General features: G+C 36.9%; 1 protein-coding gene across 5 annotated transcripts in view; it reads right to left on the reverse strand.

The window, feature by feature from the left end:
• Positions 1-24,378, reverse strand: part of PSPC1 (paraspeckle component 1) — a 64,397-nt gene that overhangs the window by 4,809 nt on the left and 35,210 nt on the right. For 2 of the 5 annotated variants that reach the window (XR_007631096.1, XR_007631094.1), the window contains 3 exons: positions 6,239-6,494; positions 3,185-3,287; positions 141-257 (listed from right to left, as the gene is read on the reverse strand). Coding sequence is in view for 1 of the 5 variants with exons in the window: in XM_050333949.1 (XP_050189906.1) it covers positions 22,077-22,262 (186 nt within the window). In the remaining 4 variants the exon portion in view is untranslated. Of the gene's footprint in view, positions 1-140; positions 258-3,184; positions 3,288-6,238; positions 6,495-16,707; positions 22,263-24,378 lie in introns of those variants that run through there. The other 3 variants (XR_007631097.1, XR_007631095.1, XM_050333949.1) reach the window with 2 other exon arrangements.

Consider the following 24,378-nt stretch of genomic DNA (forward strand, 5'->3'; position numbering starts at 1 on the left):
GAGAGCAATGAAGAAAAAACTACATGTTAAGTACAAAAGTAATACAAAGAGCCCAGTAATTGAACACAAAGGAAACTGGTACCATCACAACAGTCACAGCCACTGTTAAGTGCTCTAGCAGGTGACAACACAGTTCTCACCCCTGATGGTCCTTGTAACTCCAAGGTGAAGAGCAGCATTTTGCACATCATCACTGTACAGCAGAAAGCCACCTTCAGTTCTCAGGGTGTGCAGCCACCAGTGGTTTTCATTGAAACCTAATGCAGTCAATGGAGAGGAACATTTCAGGAAGTTAAGTACGATTCAGGCTGAGGAGTTATGAGAGAACTTAACTGATAACTTCCTTGAAAATGCGCTTTTGTAATCAAAGTACAGCACACGAGACAGCAAATAATAGGGCAATGCATTAACAAATACAATTGGATAAGGAGCTGAGAAATGCCAGCACTTTCCCAGACAGCTCTCCCCAGAAGTTACCTGGAATTCTCTGTGTTCAGGAAACCCAGCAGCAGGCAGGCTGGGCCAACACTTTGATCTCCCAGTGCATATCCTGGTATAACAGGACTGTGCACACACTTATTTCAGAGCTGAAGAAAGCAGTGCAGTTGCAGTGACACATGGAGGCCAGCTCCTGTCTCTACAAATAATGCTCAGCAATAAGTTCAGGAAGATCTAGCTGAGGTCACTGACTTGGCTCACCCTTCCAGTCTTCTCAGTTTGCTTTGCATGCTGTGTCCCAAATACAATGTTATCCATTCACATTTTTATCTGTCTTCCCTCAATTTTTGACACTATTTCATAGGCTATTAGGTTTTGTCAGCCAGGTTCACACTGCAGTCTGAGGTGCACACACACAAGTGCATAATGGGGAAAGATGAAGAAAGGATTTTATCACTCCATTGAGACAAGGAGTTGTTATTTAGCCAGTCAAAGAAACACTTATATCTCCAAGGAACCTTGGCCATCCGCTTTTCCCTTCACAGGAAGGAAACTGGAAGTTGAGGACAGAGAAATTCTGAGATGCCTGGGAAACCTGCCAAACACAGAGGCTCCCAAATGTTTCTCTTGCACAGGCAGGAACACTTGATACATAGGAACAAGCAAGACTGAATTCCAAAAGGCTACATGGTCAAGACAAAATGTCCCAAACAAAATGTCCCCTGAATAAAAAAAATCTTTTGAGTCAGACTCTGAAAAAAATAAGTGTTTTTCCTGTTACTACTGCTTTTCTGATTAAGAGTTTTAGCTGCTTATCTTTTTTAGATTTTGTGAGTAAATGCTTGTAGCTTGCTTATTTCCATAGCCTGGCTTATATTACACATTATTGTGTGATTATTTTTATCCTGATTTTACTACAACTAGAAAATAATAGGGGACTCCTTTCTAATAGGCAAGGCGAAACTACAAACTGAGATGCACAACAGTTTTTCTCACCTCCTTGGTGCCCCCTCCCAGTATCAGAAGGTAATGGGAGTCCAGATTAGGGAACACAGACTGAACGTAAGTCACATGTGTTAGGCCTGATGGGATGCAACCATGAATGCCACGGGACCTGGCTGTTGGCATTGCGAGGCCACTCCATTGCTGACAGGGCATGGCAACTGTGAGAGGTGCGAGGACGAGGGGCAAAGCAAGTGTCACTCCTGTTGTTGAGAGGGCAGGAAGGAGGACTCAGGAAACTACAGGCCCTGGGGAGGTGATGGACCAACTATTCCAGGAAACCATTTCGAGACCAAGAAGGATAAGAAGGTGGCAGCAGTCAGCATGGACTTACAAAGAGGTAATTTGTAAATTCTTAGGGATCCTAACCTGCTAGCCTCTGTGATGAGGTGACCAGTTCAGTGGACATGGGGAGAGCAGTGGATATTGTCTGCCTTGACTCCAGGAAACCTTTTGACACTGCCCTGATATCTCCACTGACAAACAGATAAAAACTACAGGCTCACTAAGTGGACTGCGAGGTGGACTGAAAACTGGCTGAACAGCCAGACCCAGAAAGGTTGTGGTCAATGGCACAACGTCCTGGGAGCCAGTGAGTAGCAGAGTATCCCTGTACTGAGGCCAGTTGTTTTCAGCATCTTCACCTGGGTGATGGGACAGAGCACTTCTCAGCAGATTTGCAAATGATAAAAAGCCGAGCAGAGTGGCTGCTAATGCCAGAGCATCATGCTGCCACCCAGCGATACCTCAACAGGTGGAGAAATGGGCCCACAGGATCTCATGAAATTCAACAGAGGAAATGAAAAATCCTGCACCTGTGTAGGAGTAATCCCAGGCACCAGGACAGGCTGAAGGCCAATTAGCTGGAAAGTAGCTTTGCAGGTAAGGATCTGGTGGTCCTGGTGAACACAAACTCCAAGAACCACAAGAGCAAAGAACACGACCTGGCCACAAAGGCGGTCAGTGCATCCTGCACTGCAAAGACAGTTGCCAGCTTACAGAGATGATCAAGTAGTTTGACCGCCCTGCCATGGAATTTTTACATATAATTGAAAAATAGATCTGAGTCCTTCTACTAGGCCAAACAAACAGAAGAGAACTAACCCAAATTCATCTTGCTTTACCAGTAGAACTTGCACATCTTCGTCAAATCCCATCAGTGTTTGAAACTGGTATTTTGGAATTTCAAAACTATCAGAACTACTGAACCAAGCTGCATAAAACTCCCTTTAAAGCCTTCTTATCTGTCAGTCCCACCGAGATGCTGCCAACAGTCGGGGCAGATGGCACCACACAGCTGTGTGTACTCTGAACTCTACCCCAGGTTTTACAGAGCACATGGACACAGCCTTCCAAACCAATCCTACTGGCTCATGCCAAGGACTGTTCAGAATCAGAAACTACTATATTGGTCATACAAGCAAACTGGATTCTGAGTGCAGTGTATCAGTAACACCCAGTAGCTCAGACACAGCAGTGTATTAATGTATGAGGTTTGGATGTAAGACACATTATGATTAGCCAGGGTTTGAGTTGACCTCCAGAGGCTGTGTACATATACTTCAAGTCCTTTGAAAACATGTTAACACATAGCAGGAATTATGCAAGGAACTACATTACCTGAAATAAAGTATTAGTTGAAGTGTGGAAATAGAACTACTCTACATCAAATCACAAATCTGAACAAAAAGAGGGCTCCTAATTTCAGTAACTGCTGCAAAAAGCCACATATCCTAATACGTACCTTGTACTAAAACTTCGTTTACGATTCCGTTTCGTGTGCTTAAGATGCACAAGGATTCTGCACAAGCCAGTCTTCATCTGCATTTTAAGGTTTTAATAGTAACCTAAAAAACAATAAGACAGTAAATAACTATGACACTTCAAATTAGAAAATACAGCAGCTTATCTTTTCAAACACCCATAAATAATAGAATTATAGAAAAATCCATTTATTCTCTACCCATTCTTACCACTTGTTACTACATAGATTTATCCCCCAATTTTAATTTAATTTTTACTGCCTTAGCAGTTAAACAGTTGTTCTAAGAACATTAACAACTTCCTAGATTTTCATACTTGTGCTTGGAGTAGATTAAGTGCAGTTCTGCTCCAAAGAGTCCCGCGTCATTTCTCTTTGGAAGTTTTCTAAAACACACATACTTCATGTGACAGAAGACATACTACATGATGTCTTCCAGGCCTGCCAATGCACTTGGCCAAAGTGACATTCCATCTTTGCCACATTAGTGCCACTACAATAATCAGGATCCCTGCACACAACACTGAGTCATTAAGAACTAACTGCTCTCACTGCAACCTCCTCCTCCTTCCACAGCCTCCTGTCAGCTCAGTTACCCACATTTATAAGGGGCAAAGCTCTGTATCAAAAGAATACAACTAAACTAAACTGGAGTGAAATGTCCCACTATATAATGTAACATCTCAGAACAGAACTGCATACAAGTGTCATTAAAATACATTTTAATACTCCAAGCATTTGATACAAAAGTTTAAGACTTTTTTTATTTTACAACTTCTGCAATAGATCTGCTTGTATTTGCACTAAGTGCAGTTGGAAGAACAAACAGCTAGTCCTAATGGTATTTTATTCCTATTACATTCAAGAAATCGTAATTAAAATTACTGTAATTCCATTAAATATGCTGAAATAGAAGTCTTAATAAGGGTATGTATCTTGAACTCTATGTGCCTCCTCACAGAATCATGTGCAAATAATTATCCAAAGTGTTTAAAATTCAACAGCTCCATGCCGCAGCCATTCAGGCTTCAGAACAGCTCTCACCTATACACACACATTCCCTCCTCCCCCAATTAAAATCACCTCTTCTTCATAAATACCTCCAACTTAAAATAACATGTGAGCACTGCAAGATTTCATAGGCTTAACACAATCCACTACTCAGGCACAGAAACGTGTTGTGGAGCCAGGAGCCCTAATGAAATGCCTGCAGAGAGGTGCCTGGAAAGATCCCCAGCACAAAGAGGTGAAGAACTTGGTATGTTCTCAGATAAAGACTTCTTAAAACAATTTACCAACATCCTGAGGTCCTGTTTGATCATAAAACTTAGCACACCCTGCAAAGTATTTGTTACAGAAAGAATTCCTTTGGAAAGCCACACACAGGTAGCACCTTTCAGGCTATCTTCACTTCAGTAACAGCCCCCAGAAAGCAACTCAGAAGTGACATACGTGTAAATTACAACAGCCACAAACATTTACAATAAAAGTAACATTTACCTTATCAGACACAGCTGAAAACAGGCTGAGACCCGCAGCTCAGAATAAATACAAAGTTGGCACAACTTGTGAGTCCTATTAAAAGTGCTGTTAATTTATCATTTTTTCCATTTGATTCCTTTTCATCTACCCCAACTCCCACTCCCATGGTGCAGCTTGCTATCTATCAAATTTCAAAAGTTCCATTATTTATTCTGTACTGGACATTCATTAAGATGGATACCTTATTCCTAAAGCAGGAATTACACTAACCCTTTCTAACTACAGCTATAATTTTGCACGTCCCAGGATTAAAATCACTTGGCAGGTCAAATGCAATAATGGCCAGTGATAAATTGTCTGTCACAGGGTCCAGGCAGTAAATGTCATCTGGACAAGCATTTAGTGACCTGGGACAGTACCTTCACATGGTGAAATTGATGCCAGCTATTGATAGCTATGTACCCATCTTAAAGGGAACTTGTAATTACAAACTGCACATCTTTCAGTCTCCATTTTAATATGAAAAACCCACAATAATTAGTTTTCCCCCATCAACAAAGCTAAAGCAACCATAGGCTTAACACAGTCTTTCCAGTTTCTGTAACAGCCTGTGTATATTACCTGCTCTTGGCCACCTAGACTTACTAAAGAGAAAGCAGTGAACCATATTCTTGGCAACTAGTAGATATTAGTAAAAGTTGTAGGCACATAGATCTGGTATGTGTTTGAAGACAGGCCCTGAAACCAGCCAGTAAGACTGCTGGTAGCGTTACAATATGTGTGGGTTTTACTGGGTCTGTGCCTGTGTGCTCTTTCTTCAGGATTCTCTCTCTACAAAAAATTAAAATTGTATTAACCTATATAAACCTTACTGTTTATGATTAACAGCAATGACTTTGTTAGACCTGAACGTATCCTCACAGCCAGTGATGAAAAATGGATTTCTAAGAGTGAGCAGGAACACAGCAAAAAGTTATTTTCAAAGTAACAGACTCTGAATTTTGATTCTTATGATAAAACTTCTCTTTAAATTAAAACTCAAACTAGGTATGGTGCCAAGCAAAATGAATCTGAAATAGTCTAAAAGGCTAACAGCATGATACACATACTTATTCTGAAAAGAACAGATGCATCACACATGAACTGAGTGATACTGTGCATATATTGTTCCATCATCAAGGAAAACTTGAAAACCCACTCCTAAGTTCTCTACCTCAATAACAAATATTCAGCATAACAGGATATCTGCACTACTGTGTTTCCAATAGAGAACAGCTGTGCAGGACAAGCTCCAAGCTGACAGCGCTGCACACTGAGCAGGGACAGCTGTGACACCGCAACACCCAAGGACAGTTTACATTTATCTTGCACATTCATGCTGGGCAGCTTCATTGGCTTGACTGACACAACAGGCTTTGAGATTTGTTTGGGTTGGGGTTTTTGGGGTTTTGTTTCTTTAATTAACAGAATTTTTGGTGGCCACTATAACAAAGGGCTCCCCCCCTAAATTACCCTGCATTTCCCCCTTTATTTTAGGTCTACTTTAAAAATTACCTAACAACACACAACAGCAGCGTGGGTAAATTTTGACTTCCACTCAAGTGACCATATGACATTTTGCACCAGCAGGCATAAAGTATCATTTTGAGAGTAGCAGAACCACTATTCATCACACAGAAAGGAAGAACTCCAATGCTGAGCTGTTCTCAGGAAAACACACAGTCCCTTGTGTCCACTTATTTGGGGTTTCCAAAGGGAACCCAAGACGATCCGCAGAGCTGTGTTCGTGTTTGCTTTTGTTCAGGTTTACCTATCAAAAGGTAACAGATAACAGTGTTGGCTGCTGACATACTAACAGAAGATACAGTGCTACAAACATTCTTAAATGGTCAAGCAATCTTATCCTCCCCATTCATCATCTAGTTTTCCCTTAAGTCTGGCCAAACCTGCTCATCTTGAGTAGCCCCTGCTAAGGACAATAAAACCATCAGAGAATAAATCATCACCTGGCATCACTGCATGGCTGACAGGGATTATAGGAGACAAACTGCAATGTAATTTTCCCCAATCTCACGTTTGGCAAATTCTCCCTGTAGGAGCATTTATTTGTAGAATAGTAGAAGCAAGTAAGCATTTAAGGGAAAATAACTGTTACCAAATTTAGGCTCAAAAGGAGTATTAAGATGCTAGAAATAAAAGGGCAAAGACTACTTCAACGGAGCCAGCAAGGCATTCAAGTCCCTTGACAAGATTATTAAAAATATTTTACATCTATTTCACAACTTTCAATTTATAAGGTGTAGGGTACCTGAAGTTAGCAAGTTACACAGAATGAGCAATGTGAATGTAGTAATATTCCTCTTCTGGAAATAAATTTCAAAAAAGAACAAACAGTGGCACTTTCTAGCAGCCTGTCAATAAACCCATGCCAGTGACAATACTGTAATCCAGGGACATTTGTTTTTCTGTTTTGCCTGGACTGCAATACTTCACCATACAGAAGCTGGACTATTTCTTTAGTATTTTAGGGAATGATGACCATGTCTGAAAATATTTAAGCATAAAGGACAAAGATTTCACTTGAGCAGCTTCAGTGAGGTCTGAATTCAAAGATACTGACATTTGTAAGTACTTTGTAAACTTAATAAAAATTGTTCATTTACAAGTTATTATGTTCCTAGATGCCATGCATTTAAAACAAAATGAGGATCTTTTTTCTGTAATAAAAGATCCCTCATGATTTCTAAGAAGTTTGGATTTGAGCAGCAGAAGGGAATGAAGTCTTTAACTTCTTAACATCACTAAGACTTCTACCACATAGTATAATTAAAGTGTTATATAAATATGTATGTATACATTATATTTTTTGCAAATTCTTGCACAGTGCCAGGTTGCAGTCAAAGTCACTACGACAATCCTATATGAAAGAGCAACTCAGTCCTGTATTTTTTAATACGGCCCCCTCCCCTATACTGCTGACATTCCCATATCGAGGAAACTTCAGCACCAGAATAGCTGGCTAATCACTGATTTTCCTAATTAACCATCCTACCTATGTTGTTATTAATGCAGCAGAAATATCTTCAAATGTTCAGATTTCTACTTTCAATGATTGCATTCATGGTGAGCAGTTTGGAAAAACCTCCAAGGAATGGTATGGTTTTCTCCATTCAGTACTCACATACCCTGTTACATGAATGTGAAGTTCTGAGCATTTTGTGATGCTTTCCATTGTCGCAAACAGCTAAAAAGTACAAAATTGTTGAAGAAACTAGGGAGTAACCCTTAACCTTCATCATCTTTCACCTAAAAATAACGACGTATAGATGTGACTTCACAAACAAAGAAAACTCAAGAAACCTGACAGATCAAAACCATCTGAAACTGCTTTATCACTCGGCATTGGAAGCTTCAGTTAAAATTTCATGAGCTTCTTTTGCCAGAGTTCTGTAAGCTCTGAGGTCACCTGTCACAGAGACTTACAGAATTTGAAACAAATTTAGAGAAGTCTGCTTGTAAACAAGTTAAGCCAGCACAGCTAGCAAAGAATTAAGTAGTATCAGTATAGCTCTATTACTTTAACAGAAGTCAGGATACCATGGTGCTACACACTGTGCAAACAAGTTTACAATTATGCAATCTGAGATAAGAGAACTAAGATTTTAGAGGCATTTAAATATGCACAGTTCTATTAATATCAATTTAATTTTATTTCAAAATATTGTTTTAAAGTAGCAAACATTAGTATGGGCAAAGCCTAATACAGTTTTCTCAGATTTTAGAGTTTTAAGACTACAGAACAACAGCATATATTTGTATTATATAAAAATACTTAGATATAGTTGAGATGTGATTACCTCACTAGTTTGAGGACATTTTGCGTCTTCCAAAAACTAAGGGGGAATGTAGTTTCACAGGAAACTCCCTAGACTGTGTATAGTCCAATTGTCTCTAATTTAAAAGGTCACTATTCCTCAGGAATTGCGAAACTCACTGATACACACAGAGCTTCTGAAGTGTTGCTTGGCACAATTTCACACAATGCTCCCCATTCCCTCCTGTAGGGTTCCTTACCTGTCAGTTTTGCAGCAGGTGGCAGGTTAGGCCAGTGTCCTAACCTTCTCTTCCAAAATAATGACAGCAGAACTGATTATCTTTGTGAGGCTAAAATCTCTGAAGCCTTAAGACTGTGCTGGGAGAAGGGTAGGGCAAGATGTGGTCACACAGTCCTTATTATCAGCAACTCAAGATTCACTCAAAGAGCTTTCATCTTTGCTGTGCTTCGTTTGAAAATGTAAAATTTATCAATACTACTCAATACATACATCTATATTGAAATGAAACCTAGTAAGGAAGCAAGCATTTAAATACCTAAGCATGTAATAGGGTTTAACATATAAAGTTTAATAAAGTCAAAACTTTATTTAGATGACAGAATCAATCACAGAAAAGTTAAAGCTGGGACCTCTGGAGATCCTCTGGTCTAAATCCTTGGCTGATGCAGGGCCACCTAGAGCCAATGCCCAGAACCATGTCTCCAAGAGTGGAGACTCTACAAGCTCTCTGGGCAGCCTGTGCCAGTGCTCGGTCACCCTCACAGTAAAGATGTGTTTCCTGATGCTCAGAAGGAACCCCCTGTTTCTGTTTGTACCTTCAAGATTTGGTACTTCATGGCGGCAATTAAGTAACCTCCTTCCCCTGCTAACGCTACTGGGTGACAACTTCTAACTCAGATTACTTCATAACAAGTGCAGAACACCAATTTCTAGCTTCTGCCACAATAAAGTTATATTTGGTAGGAAACAGAAAGTGTTACTTTAGATATGAAATATACAGGAAATGGAATCTTATTTCAAGACAAAGACAAGGGAACAGCAGTAACCATAATAAACTGCAGGGCATCCTGGAAATGCTCCACTGCATATTGGCCCACTGACTTACCTGTTTACAAACAAAACCACACAGCAGTGTTGAACAGAGAACCATTTCTCACAAAAATTTGTCTTGGGGAGAAGAAAGCATTTACAGATCTGTTTCAATATGACATAACTAGTCCTTACAACAAACCAAGCCTGCACTTGCCCAGTCTAAGCAGATTACTATTCAGACCAGGGCTAAAAGTTGAGTGTAATGCCACCAAGGAACCTATGAAAATTTTCAAGACAGGGTAAGTGGCGAACTCAACCGCATAAAACTGAAGAGCAGTTATACTACTGTATAAGCTCCATTGTCTGGCAAGCTGCAACTTGAACTTGTTTTTTTGTCCTTTTCTTGCACAACTGGACATATTGCTGATGCTGCACTAAAGCAGGATTTACCCCAGCTTGCTAGTACCATTTCACATTCCTTATATTTTAGTGGAAGTCACTACTACCTGCAAGATAAAGTTATTCTTCCTACCCAAAATGAAATAGCTTCCTGAGTGAGTATCAAACATTTTAAAAAAAGCATTAAGCCTTAGGTCTCATACACAGAGCAAAGGAAGCACTTACTAACATGTAACAAAGAGGACTGAAAAGCACTGTATTAGCAATAATTTCAAGTTAGAATAACAGATCAAGCATTTCAGTGAGTGTTAAGAATGCTATTAACCCTTCTGCCATATACCCCCCATAAAAGACACTCCAGTTGGGTAATATTTTCTTCACTTTAGAGCAGAGTATAAAGGCCTCGATGATGAAACCCCTTTGCACAGGACTAAGCCAAGACCACGTGGTAAGAAACAGGTAATTTCCTTTTGTTATCATCTCACATGCAGTCAGTTGACATTATATTCAAGACTAAATATTTTCAATCAAAGAGACTGATTCTTGGTACTATTTTTCATAATTGCTCATTCAGATTTCAAGATGAAAACTCATACTACAATTCTCACATTAAAATATTAATTTTAAAATAAATTATCAGAATTATTTCAGATGACAAATTAGCAAGTATCAACACATTAATGAGACAACGGTTACAAACACAGACTAAAACATAAAAGCCGTTACTTCAGTTACCTGTTTGTGACTTTTGATGTACACAAGGAAAAAACATCCACTCCAACACACAACAAACATTATTTGCAATGTCTTGAAAAAGAAACTCCACATAAGCAAGCAGCAGCTTCTCCAAAGCAGACCACATTTCAAACTGAAGTTCTGCATACCGATGCATCCATTTCTTTGAAACGTTAACAGAATATCTACCTGTTATAAGATCCTTTCACACTACTTTTCACAGACCACCTTCAGAGGTCAGTTTGTTCTCACATTCTGCTCAACCTTCTTGCCTTCTTGTAACTTTATTTCCATCTTATTTAACAACTTATTTTGGTCAACTTACATTCATTCTGAGCTCTGCAAAATCTCACATCTGATCAGCATCTGACTGTTTGGTATGCTCTCAGAGGATATGCTGACGCATAAAGTTTGAGTGATTCTAGTTTACACCAAGCTGTGTAAGCTAAAATAAAGCAGATATACACATAGTTTAAAGGGGATCGTTACAACATGAAGGGAGCAGTTTTCATACCTTTATTAAAAGTTTTCATATCTTTATTACAAAATTAGGGAATAAAAATCATCCAACAATTCAGTTTCTGTAGCGCACCTTGAATTATTAAAGGAATTTGTATCATTGACAGTAAAAATATAAGCAATTTGTATTTTTTGAAAATTTTCTATGATATTTCTTAAGTCTCTACTCAAGCTTGCTCAGATCAGTGCCTAATGGAGAATACCACATTTCTAATTAAAGAAAAGTAGTATTTCGAAGTGCGCTGCAATGACTGAAAAGGTGTAAACTAAGACAACTGTAGCTGGCAAGAGCTAATGCTGATTTAAGCACCTCCTGACTATACCACTCCAAACCCCCAACTGTGGTGGCTGTCACTGTGTAACTGGTATTTGCTTTGCAGGAAAGATGAAGATTTTGAAAAGCATCCTTGTAGCCATAAAGGAGCATGTGAAGCAACTGCTGAAACAACCAAAGGCACTACCATATTCCAAGTACTGGGAAGGCTGTGATGGTCATGGAGCTGTACACACACCCACTCATCAGACAAACTACCTAAGATGCTAACTCTTCAACCATTCAGATTTATCATTATGGCAAGATAGTTATGTTCTTCATAAACTTGAATCCTGATAACTCTATTCTTGTTTTGTCACAATCAAGGGAAAGATGACATTTTCCTGCAGTAAGAGCAGGAACAGATTTTGGCAGCACCTGTTTTTATTCAGGAGTTCTCTAGACTTGTAATGGAAGTCCTCTATTGGAAGCATTGGTACATAAGTTATACGTATTTGGACTCCAGTCCTTTCCCAGCACAGTTTTGTCTTGCATATTTAGACCTTTCCCTGCATGTCACTTAACGTAGTTTCACCTCTTTTCCTTTAAGGTCATATAGACAAAACCTCAAAATATAAGGAAATAAAGCCAACTCTCCAATAACATAACTCTTTTCCACATCTTAATGAAACACAGGCTTTCAGACTTACTTTGACCATTACAGCATGTATTTTATTTGAATGCTTCCATTGAACTAGTTTTATTTGTAGCAGAACTCTGAAACAACATTCAAGATTTTCAGATGAAGTTTCTAAGAGTCATATTTGGAGTTTTTAATTCTATGAGAGTTTCTGAATTTTCAGATGCTGCAAATTGAAAGATGAGGTCAAACCACATCTTCCTGTTTTTCCACAATATTAGCTCTCCATCTGTAAATCTACGAAGAGCACTTATCTACTTTCACTTTTCTGTATTAGTATTTCCACATACCTGTGAGTTTAGAAAGGATAATTACTAAGTTCTCATGTATTTTGTTACTTAATTATTGTGTTTATTTACACAAAAGAGAAACTTTGAAGTTTAATTAATCCAGATGAAAGTCCTTTTTTTTTGCCCCCTTAGGAAGAGATAATTCTTTTTAACAACACAACAGATCAAGAATACATAAATGATATTCATATACTTATAAAACACATATGGAGAGATATGTAACAACCTCCCAAATCATATAAAGAACTGTTTTTACTGTGCATCTCACATCTGATGTTTTTCTTTAGCCCACTTCCATCAAGTTCAGTGTTAGAACCCTCAAACAAAACTTCATACAGCCCTTATCTTCCACATCATAAAGAAAATTTAATGCTTTTACAAGAGAAGGAAACGTGGAATACACAATAGGAAACAAATCCTTAAATGGAATGGGTTAGGATAACCAGAGCAGGCCAGTAACAAGCTTCAAGGATTAATGATTTGGCCCAATCCTATAGTCAGTATGCCACCTTACATCCTCATATCCCTTTTAAAGCCTTGCAGATATTTGCAGAATTTTCACCCTAATCATAACAGAAGTTTAGGGTTGAGGTACAACATCCTCAATGTCTAATCAGTGAAAGATCGAGAAATCAAATAAGACCTTTAGTAAAATACAGTTTTTCCACCTCTTTAATGATACACCACTTGGCTTCCTCCACATTGGAAGTTTTGAATATACAAGGTTGTTTTAAAATTTTTGATTTTTTAAAAAAACTATCATATAAAGAAGATTCTACAATACTAATTTTCCCAACTGATGCCTCAAGAATGAAGCAACATACATGAATCAATCCTTTACCTCCTCCTCCCTCAAATATCTAGATGAACACTTTCAAATCTGTGAGTACTTCTATGAAAACCCACAGCAATAAAGCAGAAATGTAAATATAGTATCGAGGTTCTGGGCAAAACACTGGTATGCTCAAGATCAGTTTTTATCCACCTAGGCCTAAAAGCACAACATACTACTAGTAACTACCAACACTTGAATTACCCTGTTTGTGATATTCATATTACATGCCATCATCTCCAGTAAAGTACGTGTAGCTAAATTGCCAATTCTATTTTTAAGATGCTAGCAATTAATTAATACTTGTAACTGGATAAAATAAGACAAATTATATTTCTTATTAAATCTCTGTAACAAAGTTTCATGTAATGGTCCCAAAGAACAAAAAATGCATGCCCAGTAACTTAACGCAACTCAAAACAAGAGCATGATTTCTCCACAGATTTGTGCTTCCTCCGGCCCCCCAGGGGACTGGCTTACTCTAATTTAGTTAAAAAGTTTCATTTTAAAAACTATGAAACTCAAACTGATTTTTTTTCATGTTTAATACAACTTGGGACGTTAGAGTACTATTCAGAGCATTTGGAATTAATTTACTGCCTTGTACACATGTTTGGGATTAAAAGCAGATGGAAACTAAACAGATTTTTTTTAATCTTTAATATTAATACTGGAGAGTGACCTAAGCAGGAAAAAGTCTAGCATAATCATGCAGGAAGTATACCAAGTGATTTTATTCTCCTGAATCAGCTGCCATTTTAGAAGCAGCAAGAGGCATACAGGATTTCCATTTACTCTCCTAATAAACACTTTTTCATTACTTGCTACTTTTTCTATATGCAATAGAAAAAGTGTATTTTGCTCAAAACGTGCAGAGTGAACACAAAACAGAAAGGAAGCTTAGCAATGAAAAATTCTCCTAAACAAGTTACATATTACAAAACAAATGCTCTAGAACCCCTGTTCTACACTCCCTTGCATTCATCAATGTGACTAAAATATGAAACTGTACACAATTGTGATGCAAGAATGATGGTGAACTTGCATTAAGTGGTATTACAAAAACTACATAAAGACTAACATGGCAATGATAAACTGACACATATCCCAAAATGGTTCTAAAAGCATAGCCATCCCAACTGGTAAGTTGACATAATTTTCACTTTTCAACCAGCAATTCAATATATGACAGTTCTTTCATACATTTTCTTTAAAAACTCCAGACATTTCATTTTTGAAATGCAGTAATTGCACTCTTCACACACTAAAGCAGAAACTTTATTTGCATTAATTTGGCACAGCTCTGGTTCTGAAAATGTCAGATGTGGAACTGCTACTGATATAATGCTGAAGTCCTAGAAGAACAATGTTCCAAACTGGAACAAAACTGAAGATGAACTACTGTTTCATTATTACAGTTTTCCTTCTGTGCCTTCTGGAAAAGGCTTTGGATTTGAAGTTGATTAGAACTGGAGCTGCGGCTTACCTTTCACATGCTCTTTCCCTTAAAAGCGAAACATAATATATGGAACAGCACAGTGCTATTGTGTCAAAGAATGAAGAATGTTAGCATTTTAAAAGACAGTATTTCCCATTTTTTTAGCTGCAGTTTACATATTTTCTTCCAAGAAAAAGTACATGTGAATAGTCTTGCTTCTTTAAAGCAACTGTGTATAGCATCTTTCCTGGAGAAATCACGGAGAACACTATTTTCCATATTTTACTGGCTTGCATGTAACCTTCTTGGCAACTGCAGAAAGTGAACAGACAGGTCAAGCTCACACAAAAAAACTTGGCTCAACATTTTAGTGTACATTTTTCCTCTTAGACTAATTATCACTCAGGATGTAAAACATAACCATGTTATTAATATATCTAAAGTCCTCAACATGTTTTTTATTTATTTGTTCTAAGATACATATTTCTTAGAAGTACTGAAGATCCTTCCAAAGTCACTTAATGAGAACATACATAAAATTACATTCTGTGTCTACAGCACAAACTAAGCTATCTCTGCACAGTTATGAAGAGTCCTGCTCTACTGCCTGCTCCTTGATCTTCTTTCCTTGCACACTGAAATGAGAAGAATCGTAACTCCCACTGGGTGTCCTTTACCCCGCTCACTGCCTGGGCACAGGGATGCAAGGGGGACAGAGCAGGCAAGATGCAGGACCAAGCAGCAAGGAGGGCAAAGGGTTATTAGTATCTGCAGTAAATGCATGTACTGAAGTATTTGAAATATGCACAAAAGTATTTCCGATTTCCCATTAGCATACAAATATTTAAAACCTTTGGAAGCAGTCTGAAAGACTAATTCCAGCTGGCAATTCAAAGACTGCTTTCTACAGTACTGTGATAGCTGGTTTATGCAGCAGGGGTTTCTCATGCAATTTTACACTTGATAAAAATACTTAAAGCTTAGTAACAGCACTGCAGAATAAATCCTTTTAGAGCAAAGAATGAACAGTAATGGAACTTTTTTTAAAAAAAGAAACACATTAAAATGCCCAGAACATCAGGAGCAAACAGATGCAAAAAGAATTACAACAAATCCTTGTGGTTTTTACATATTTTTAGATTTTTTACATTTCCTCTTCCACCTTGCTTAAGCATTTAAAAAGGGAAGACCTCTTTTGCTTGGAGGTGGGTTTTGCACTGAGATATTCTGGGTCTGGGTTTTTTTGGGGAGAGGTTTTTTGTCTAGGCAAGGATTTTTTTCTTTCAAAGATTCATTGATAATAAAATTACACTCCCTGTCACACAAATAAAAAATTGATTGCAGTGAAATTAAGGCAAAAAATTAATGAAAATACCTTAATCCCATCATTACTAATAAATATGTACTATTTTATTTTTCTTTACCACGGTCTTCTGTTTGGTGCTCCTCTGTCTGACACAGATGTGAGACTGGGGTTTCACTGGTTTGATGAGAGGCTACCAATCTTAAAATCAGCCGTTTCATACTTACGACAACATGATGTGTGTATGCTGTATACAGTTGCTGTATTCAGCCACAAAACCAAGCCCTACAGAACAACTTCATAACAACACAGAAGAAACACAGCCAACTGCAGTGACCCCACTCTAAGCCCAAAAAATATTAAGTATTTTTAGAACAAGAATTAATTTCAGGTTTTCTGCTATTCCTTGGCCATTTCCACAACACTAGACTCAGTTTAAAATATCCAAGCATGAATGTACCTGGTATTTCCACCTTTTCCATCAAAAATTAGTTGGTTCGTGGTTTTCATGTAGAACAAGATTTCAAGTTACTTCTGTGAATCTGCTGTAGATATAAAATTGAACCACACTTCTCCCATTTTATTACATTACTTTATTCCCTCTCTCCCATTTTTTTTTTTTTCAATTTACATACAGGACCCTTCACACTTATTCCTGTTCCAGGATCTACACAGTATTTTTTCACTTAAAAGCAAGAACAGTATCTTTATTCTCACTGCAATTCTTTCAAGTCAAGCACTTAATGTCCCGCATACAATTAGCATGTCAATTCAATCAAATTATACAGCTATGCTTTACTCTACAGAAATTGAGATATAAAAGCACACTAGTAAAACTAGGAACAATGGAAGCGCTAGACAAACTGTTTACCAAAACAAATGGAAAAACCTTATCAACACATGTACGTAGTAACACAGTCAAGTTCTTCTTGAATCCCATACCTCTCATTATGAGCGTTTTGTTCTCTACTAGAGGGACCACATACAAATCAGTTAAGTTTTTGCTCGCATTTACAAAATTGTTTTTTTTTCTTTTAATGTGATTTGGGTATATAATAATCATTATATGAAAGCAGGGGTTCTTCTAATGGTTTTACCTGCAAGTATGCTATGCTTATCTCTAAATTTAAACTTTTTTGAGTAGTTCATTTAATTAGGGAAAAATGGTTGCTGTTCCAAACTCTTTTCTGAAGAAACCCATCTCTTACTGTTTTTAAGAGTCAGGTTGAGGATATTAATAAGAACACCTCCAAATTCCAATCTTATATAAATTTTCATAGTATTTTAAGGAAGTTCAAGATGGAAAAGACCTATTAAATCTATCCCACTAAAAACTAACATATTAAGGGTTTGTTTCCATGCATTTAAAATCATCAAAAGTACTGTTTTCATGAAAATTTAATGTTCTGTTTTATCTATTTAGACATAGATAATAAACTTCAGTATTTCATGGAGTACTGTGAAAACACACCTGAAATGCCTACAACTCTGATTTTTAAAAAAAACTTTATGGAAAAAACCACGAAACTATTAACAAAACACCAAACTGGTGAGACCACCTACTATTTCACAGTTTATCCCAAAAGGCAACAAAACCCCAGTTCATGGGAAAAACTATACCTGACATTAGGTATTCCTACTTTTTAGTCAACCCTTTTGTTACTAAGCTCTCACAGTTCAATACGTGAATTTTTAAGAAAGTAAATGCTTTTGGGTTACTACAGTCCAACATTTTCCACTAAACTAGCACTAAATAGAATCATCTAAAGTAGTAATGTCCAACCTCTCTATTTCCCATAGACCACACTCATTCCCCCTCCTTACTGTTCACGAATCAGGGAAGTTTGGACGGATATTCCCTCGTGCTACAAAAGTGAGCTAACAGCTCAAAGAAAGCATCAAATCCCAAGATAATTCTGCAGTGAATGACAGCACAGTGCCACTATTAATAATTTCAAGACTCCTGAGAAGACAAATTTCCCCCAGCCTTGGGCACAGGCACAAGCACAAGCTAACAGAAGATGCTTGGATGCAGACTCTAAAACCACCTACAGATATGCACCACTTCAAGTCTTAGGAATGGGATTTAGAATAATCCCTTCACATTTGTGGTTCAATATAAACTGATTCCAGTCACTACCCAGCCTTCCTTGCCATTTATATAGTTCAATTACAGTTTGACTTCTGAAGGGCAAAATTATGATCCAACTGCAAAATTATGACAAATGCAAATGCAGTTAGACAAAATATATATAAAGTACACAAAAAAAAATTCGTTTCTGCAACATGCTTAAGTAAAATGAACTTCATGCTATCAGAGCACACCATTCATCTGCTGAACATCTCAGCTCCAAGAGCATTTTTTTTCTTTAAAAGGCCTAATGGGTTTTGGTTTTCACTTGAGAATCTGCTTTTAGATGGGTTATTTCAGCATTTTTGAGCTAAGTTATCTCAAGGGAGATTGTGACCATTTAGCAGAGTGTAGTTCACCAACGTCACTGCGTTTTCAAAGAATATGCAATTAAAGATTATTCTACATGTGACATTAAAGTGGAAAAGGGAGAAAATTAGTTTGGTATGACATTTTAAAATACGAGAGCATATTATTAGATCAGAATGCTCCTCAAAGGTGGCATGCTATAAAATCCTAATGGATTATGGTCAAAATTAAATTAATGCAATATTTAGTTCATAGTCTTCTTGCCTTCTTTTCTAGTAAGAATCTCCAGTTTATGGTGTCTTTATGTACAACTGGGTAAAACATAAATGGACAATAAATGAAACAAGGACAGGAATTTTCTTTCTAGGTAATCCATAGTAATTTGTATTTTTCTTGGGAAATAAATACAGTAAAGTATATTTGAATCACCACCAAGTTTCCTAAGATATCAACATGCTTTATCTAATGAGCACACTGGACAGAACTACAAAGATAGTAACCCAAAACCAAAATTAATTTTTTATTTTTGAAGTGCCTAATAGCTCCCTTTCAACTGACTGAAGTGACAAATGCAAATGCAGTTAGACAAGCCAGATTTTGGTAGTGGCATGTTTTCTTTAACTTAAATGGAATCATAAAGCTTTGTTATTTTTCAGTATTCAAATTGTATCTCACATGAAAATTAAGCAGTTTAGACTGAAATTTCAGGAATATTGTAAAAGCTCAATATGTACGTTACAAAAGCAAGTGCATTGTTGTTGTAGATTTCATATACATTCCATACCTATTTGTTTTAGCACAGCGTACAGCAAAGAGAGTCAGGACTCCACTGTGCTTTCTACTCAAGCAGGGCAGAGGTACTTAAAAACTTAAGTACATGTGTACACAGAAAAAATTATAAACTCATCAACCAGATGAGGAACAAGAAAAATCAATCACTTTGTTGCAAAGGCAATACCTTCAAGAAGTAACACTGCTTACGAAACAAACTGAGACCATTCCTTTTTTTTCTCTGGAAATTAGGTGTTCATTGTACAGCTAGAATTAGTTACTAGCACCTTTGGCAAAATGAGAAGCCCTCCCTTTAGAGTTGAGCTGTGTGCAATCAACACGTCCAGAGAGCCCTAAGAAAGCTTTTATTAAGAGCTGAATTTGGCAGTGTGTCATTGGCTACAAAAGGCATTCTCCATGAAATCTTTAGTGTGCCCAAAGTCAACATTTCAGGATTTATTTGTTAGGACTTGGTTCATGGATACATAAGAGATGAGATGATTCCTCATGCAGTAAAGACAGCTGACAAATCTATTGCTACCATGCAGAGGTTTACAGGAAGGATAGCTCACAACTGTGGAATCACTAATATTAATTAAAATCTTCAGTAACTTTAAAATACATACATACCTCCACTTGCTAGCAAAAATGCAGTACAACAAATACGCATTTAAAATAGCATGAAGTTGCAAGGAAAGAACGAACCACTTTCATAGACTTGGTATGTTTAATGTATTTCTGAAACATACTCAAGACACTACAAGGAGAAGTTTATATATAATAAAAAAATACACAGAAGTTAGCTAAAAGGCCTGAATGACACAGCCTTTTCCTTTGAAAAAAAATGAACAAATCTCTTGAATCTAGTCAAATTATATTTAAAACATATTCCTTGTACAACTTTATAGTTTAGAACTACCAATTCACACCAATGCTTTCTGAATTCCTTAAAAAAAGTCAAGGACATGGCCAGAAAAGACGAGAAAAAAGTAATCTTACTAGACATCAATGTAAACTGCATTTTCAACTGAACGCAGGATACCAAAGCAGAGAGTTTAAGTAGTTGCTACATGCAAACACTGGTTTACACTAGTAAGAAAACAAAAATTTTCCAGAAGTTGAGTTTTAGGACTAGTGTGCTAAGTAAAACCAGTTACAGTTTTGGTCGTGGTTTAGTTTAAGAATGAGTGCCATAATGTGATACATAGATCAAGTAGGGCAAAGAGTATTTCAGACTCTGAGCATAACTTGCTATTGTATTATACAAACTATGAAGTGTAGCACGGATCTCAAATCAAGCAAAAAATGGTAACACTAAAGAGCAAAAGGCTTAGCAGTTACAGATATCACAAGGACCTACACATAACTCCCGTATTCTATGAAAACAATAGCTATCTTAAGTCCTATAACAATGCCAATTTAAGCGTGTACTTCCAAAATTCCAGCAATGTTTCAATTTTCTTATTACCCATTTGCTCAGTATTAAAGCCACCAACACTATCACTGCTACATTAACAAGTAACATATACATGCCCTCTCTGCTATGTGCACCCCATGCTCAGCACCCTCATACCATTATAATTAGGGTACCAGGTTATCTAAAATCAGTTTTTAATCAATTTAGTATCAGTATTCATGCAGATAAAATTAAGTCATTTCTATCTCTGAAAATGCGAGTGAACTGATAAAAACAGTTCTTACATCCCTACTTACTTGCCATTACAGGAATAGAACCAATAGGTCTTTTCCATCATCTTCCATGACTGAGAAAATCAGAATCATAATAAGCTTCCTAAACGTCTCAATCAGCAAGTCTGTCCTGAGTTGGGTATTTTTCAAATTCATCATTCTGTAAAACCTTTATGAAGAATACTCACGCAACCCTTCTAAATGCATATTACTCAACTATAAACAATCACTTATTTTCACTAGAAAACATATATTTGCTTCCTTATTAAATAGTTATTCATTGATAACAGATGTGTTTCTGTTCAAACCAGCCACTGGGGAAAAGGTATACTTTTTAATCACGATGCACTACACAGTGCAAGGCTTCAAAACCAGCTTGCAGAAATGTCTCCTTCCTCACAATGGCAAGATACTTTAACCATTACCAGAACACAGATGTCACAACAAATTTTCTTCTGCATAAGTATGGTTTAGGTAAATTCATTCATTTGTTATGAGTAAAGCATACATGCAGATTCCTTTCCAAAGTTTCTTTTTTTCTTTCCCAGGTTAAATTTTCTAAAAACTTGTTCAACAGATATACTCTGTTGATAAGTCTATTGTGACTAAGTTTGCAATGGTGTACTGAGATGCATATACACAGAATCCTTGAGAACACTTTGTATAAAATTTTATGCTCTTCCAAAGTCAAACAAAAGCAGCTGTGTTATAAGTTTTTCATAGTATGTACTGCACCATGCAGTTTAGCTAAACAGATTCACTAACTTTCCTGACACATAGTAGAAATTACGTAAGAATGAAAATGATGCCACTTATAATTAAGCATAAAATTATTCTCACTCAGTATTAGTAATAACATTCCCAAAATACTTTCCAGTGATTTTTTTATTGTTATCAGATAACTGCACATTTTACAGCATAGTCACACATTGTATTTTGCTAGAGTCACAAACACATTGCCTTACATAATGATCCGCATCATTTCTGCTCTATACTACAAAGCCTATGACTGAATACAAAAAAAGTTTTACAAAAGAAACTGTTTTAAAGACTACAATAACAATAGAACCGTTTCCAGATAACAGCTAAAATTATAAAGGCATATACTGTATAGTTTTACTGGAATTTCTAAAACAGTAAGGAATGAATTCAGATTTAGTATCTGCGACGCTTGTTAGGTCCTTCAAAGTTGCCCCCTGGGTTTCCTCTACCAAAGCCACCAGGTCCACCACTCACGGCACCTACACCACTCATTGGCGGCTGAGGAGTTTCAGAGCCCGTCCTACTAACCAGAGGTGAACCCATCTGTGATGGACCTCCTTGAGGGAATCTCTCATTATGCTAATACAAGTCCATTTGGAATATTGCAAATATGAGTTACAACAAAAACCACAAGTGATGTTGTCATGGAGTTCAGCAGATAGTCCAGCAGAATCAGGATCACACATAGAAGGAAGAAAGGAGCAATTCAATTAGTTATTATGGGAAAAGAGCTGGAAATTAAAGAGTGCTAATGTTATGCTCCAACTTTGTAAAGTAAATTAAAAATTAAAAGCAATACTTAAGACCAACTCTGGTGCTAAAAGTAACTTCATCCTTACAAGCACATCTGAAGCAATATATATTCTCTATGTAACAGAGGAGATAGCAAACAGTTTTATACCTGAGCCCTATTCTGCCTTAAATACCAACTACAATGCTTCTCCTTTTAAAAAAATGAGACAGAGAAACATTGTCAAACTGGGGGTGGGGGGGAAGGGGGGTGTCAGTTTTTTTATTTCCAGATAGGGCATATTTATTCTTTTAACAACAATATAACATGAAGACTTCTATACCCACGTTATCTGTGGATACTTCAATTCAAGTCCATGCTACCTGGAGTCAGTCTTTCACACAGCACTTTAGAAATCTTTAGTTAAGACTTTTAAAACCCTGTCCAAATAAAATTACGTTAGTCACAAAATGCATGACTGGACTATGCTTAATTTTAAAAAGCTTCATATGTATCTAAAGCTCTTCTGAAATATCAATCTAGGATAAAATATCCAGTTAATATACCACATTTATTTTCCTTAGCTCTGTGCCTAATATTAATAAAGGTATATATGCTTACACAAATTTATTTGCTTAGCACTTAAGACCTAAAACAGGAAACATGCATCTGAGCACTTACAGTTCAGTATTTATGTAAGTGTTTAAAAATAGAACCCCACGTGGTGAAATTTAAACTCAACATAACATAAACCATTAAAAGCATAGATACATGGTACAATCAGATCTGGAAATAACTCATCATTCACCTGTTGGGGACAGTTATGCTTTCAGAAGAAATTCCTTCTGTAGAGAGATCTACATTAACTGCCCAGGTATTCAGAGTTCAACAAGGACATTCAAGACAAGCACTTTATTTGCATGCCTGAATCAGAAAAGAATTCTTCTGAAAGCCTAACTCCAGAAAAAGCATCAGAGCTCTGCAGTTCTGAAGTCTGTTAGTTCACACAGGTATTACTAAAAAACAGCATTAAATCTACAAAGATAAAAATATTTGCAACTTAGATCATGGTTGTATATACCTGTTTGACACTGAATAAGAGAAATGTTACTTCAAGAGCTGCATAAAGAACTATTACTGACCAAAGAACCTTTAAATCTGCAGCACTGGATAACTCTGTTTTAAAACTAACTCAGGCCAGCTTGTTAGCAATGGATATGAATTTCAACAAATAACTTATCATGTACTCCTGATCATTTTTACCATTTGACTTTTGGGCAAAAAGTAAAGTCTTCTTTCCAACAAGGAAACTCTCTCCAGCTAATGAGAAAACTTCAGTAATTAACAACTTACAATAAAGTACATGGGGGAAGCTACTTTGAAAATGTTATATTCAATCTATGTTTCAAAAGACTGCAGTGGAACAAAAAGATTACTACGACTTTCCTCTTAAGACTTAAGAAAAACATTCAATTTAAAAAATTAATTTTTTATTTCTGCTCTATAAAGCATGGTCTCCATATCCCTCACTGGAAATTAACTGTTACAGTGTTTTAGTAGAGAGTTCTCACAGGATCTTTTAAGTGTCTTTCCAACAGCAACAATACAATAAGGTTACACCTTTTGTAGGGGTCTGCCCTCCAAATTAAAAACCTTTGAAGTCCAAAATTAAGTAAAAAATAAAACCTAATTTGTCCTTCAGAAGCATGCAGAAGAAAATGGAAATAAAGAAATATTTTTTTAAAACATGCATTTTGAAGTGTCAGTATATTCCCTACATTTCCATACCTGGAATGACTTTTTGTAGAAAAACAACAGTTTAAGTTAGATACCATGATTTACGATACCATGTTCTTTTCTGTACACCTCTTTTTCAATGTCTGTATAATCACAAGAGAATGTTCTAGAGGTGACCAATAACACAGTGGTCTACAGTAAAAGCATCTCCAAAACCAGTGTTTTGTG

This window comes from Myiozetetes cayanensis, unplaced genomic scaffold, assembly GCF_022539395.1.
Source record: "Myiozetetes cayanensis isolate MyiCay16 unplaced genomic scaffold, myiCay2020 scf5-8, whole genome shotgun sequence".
NCBI classification, from domain to species: domain Eukaryota; kingdom Metazoa; phylum Chordata; class Aves; order Passeriformes; family Tyrannidae; genus Myiozetetes; species Myiozetetes cayanensis.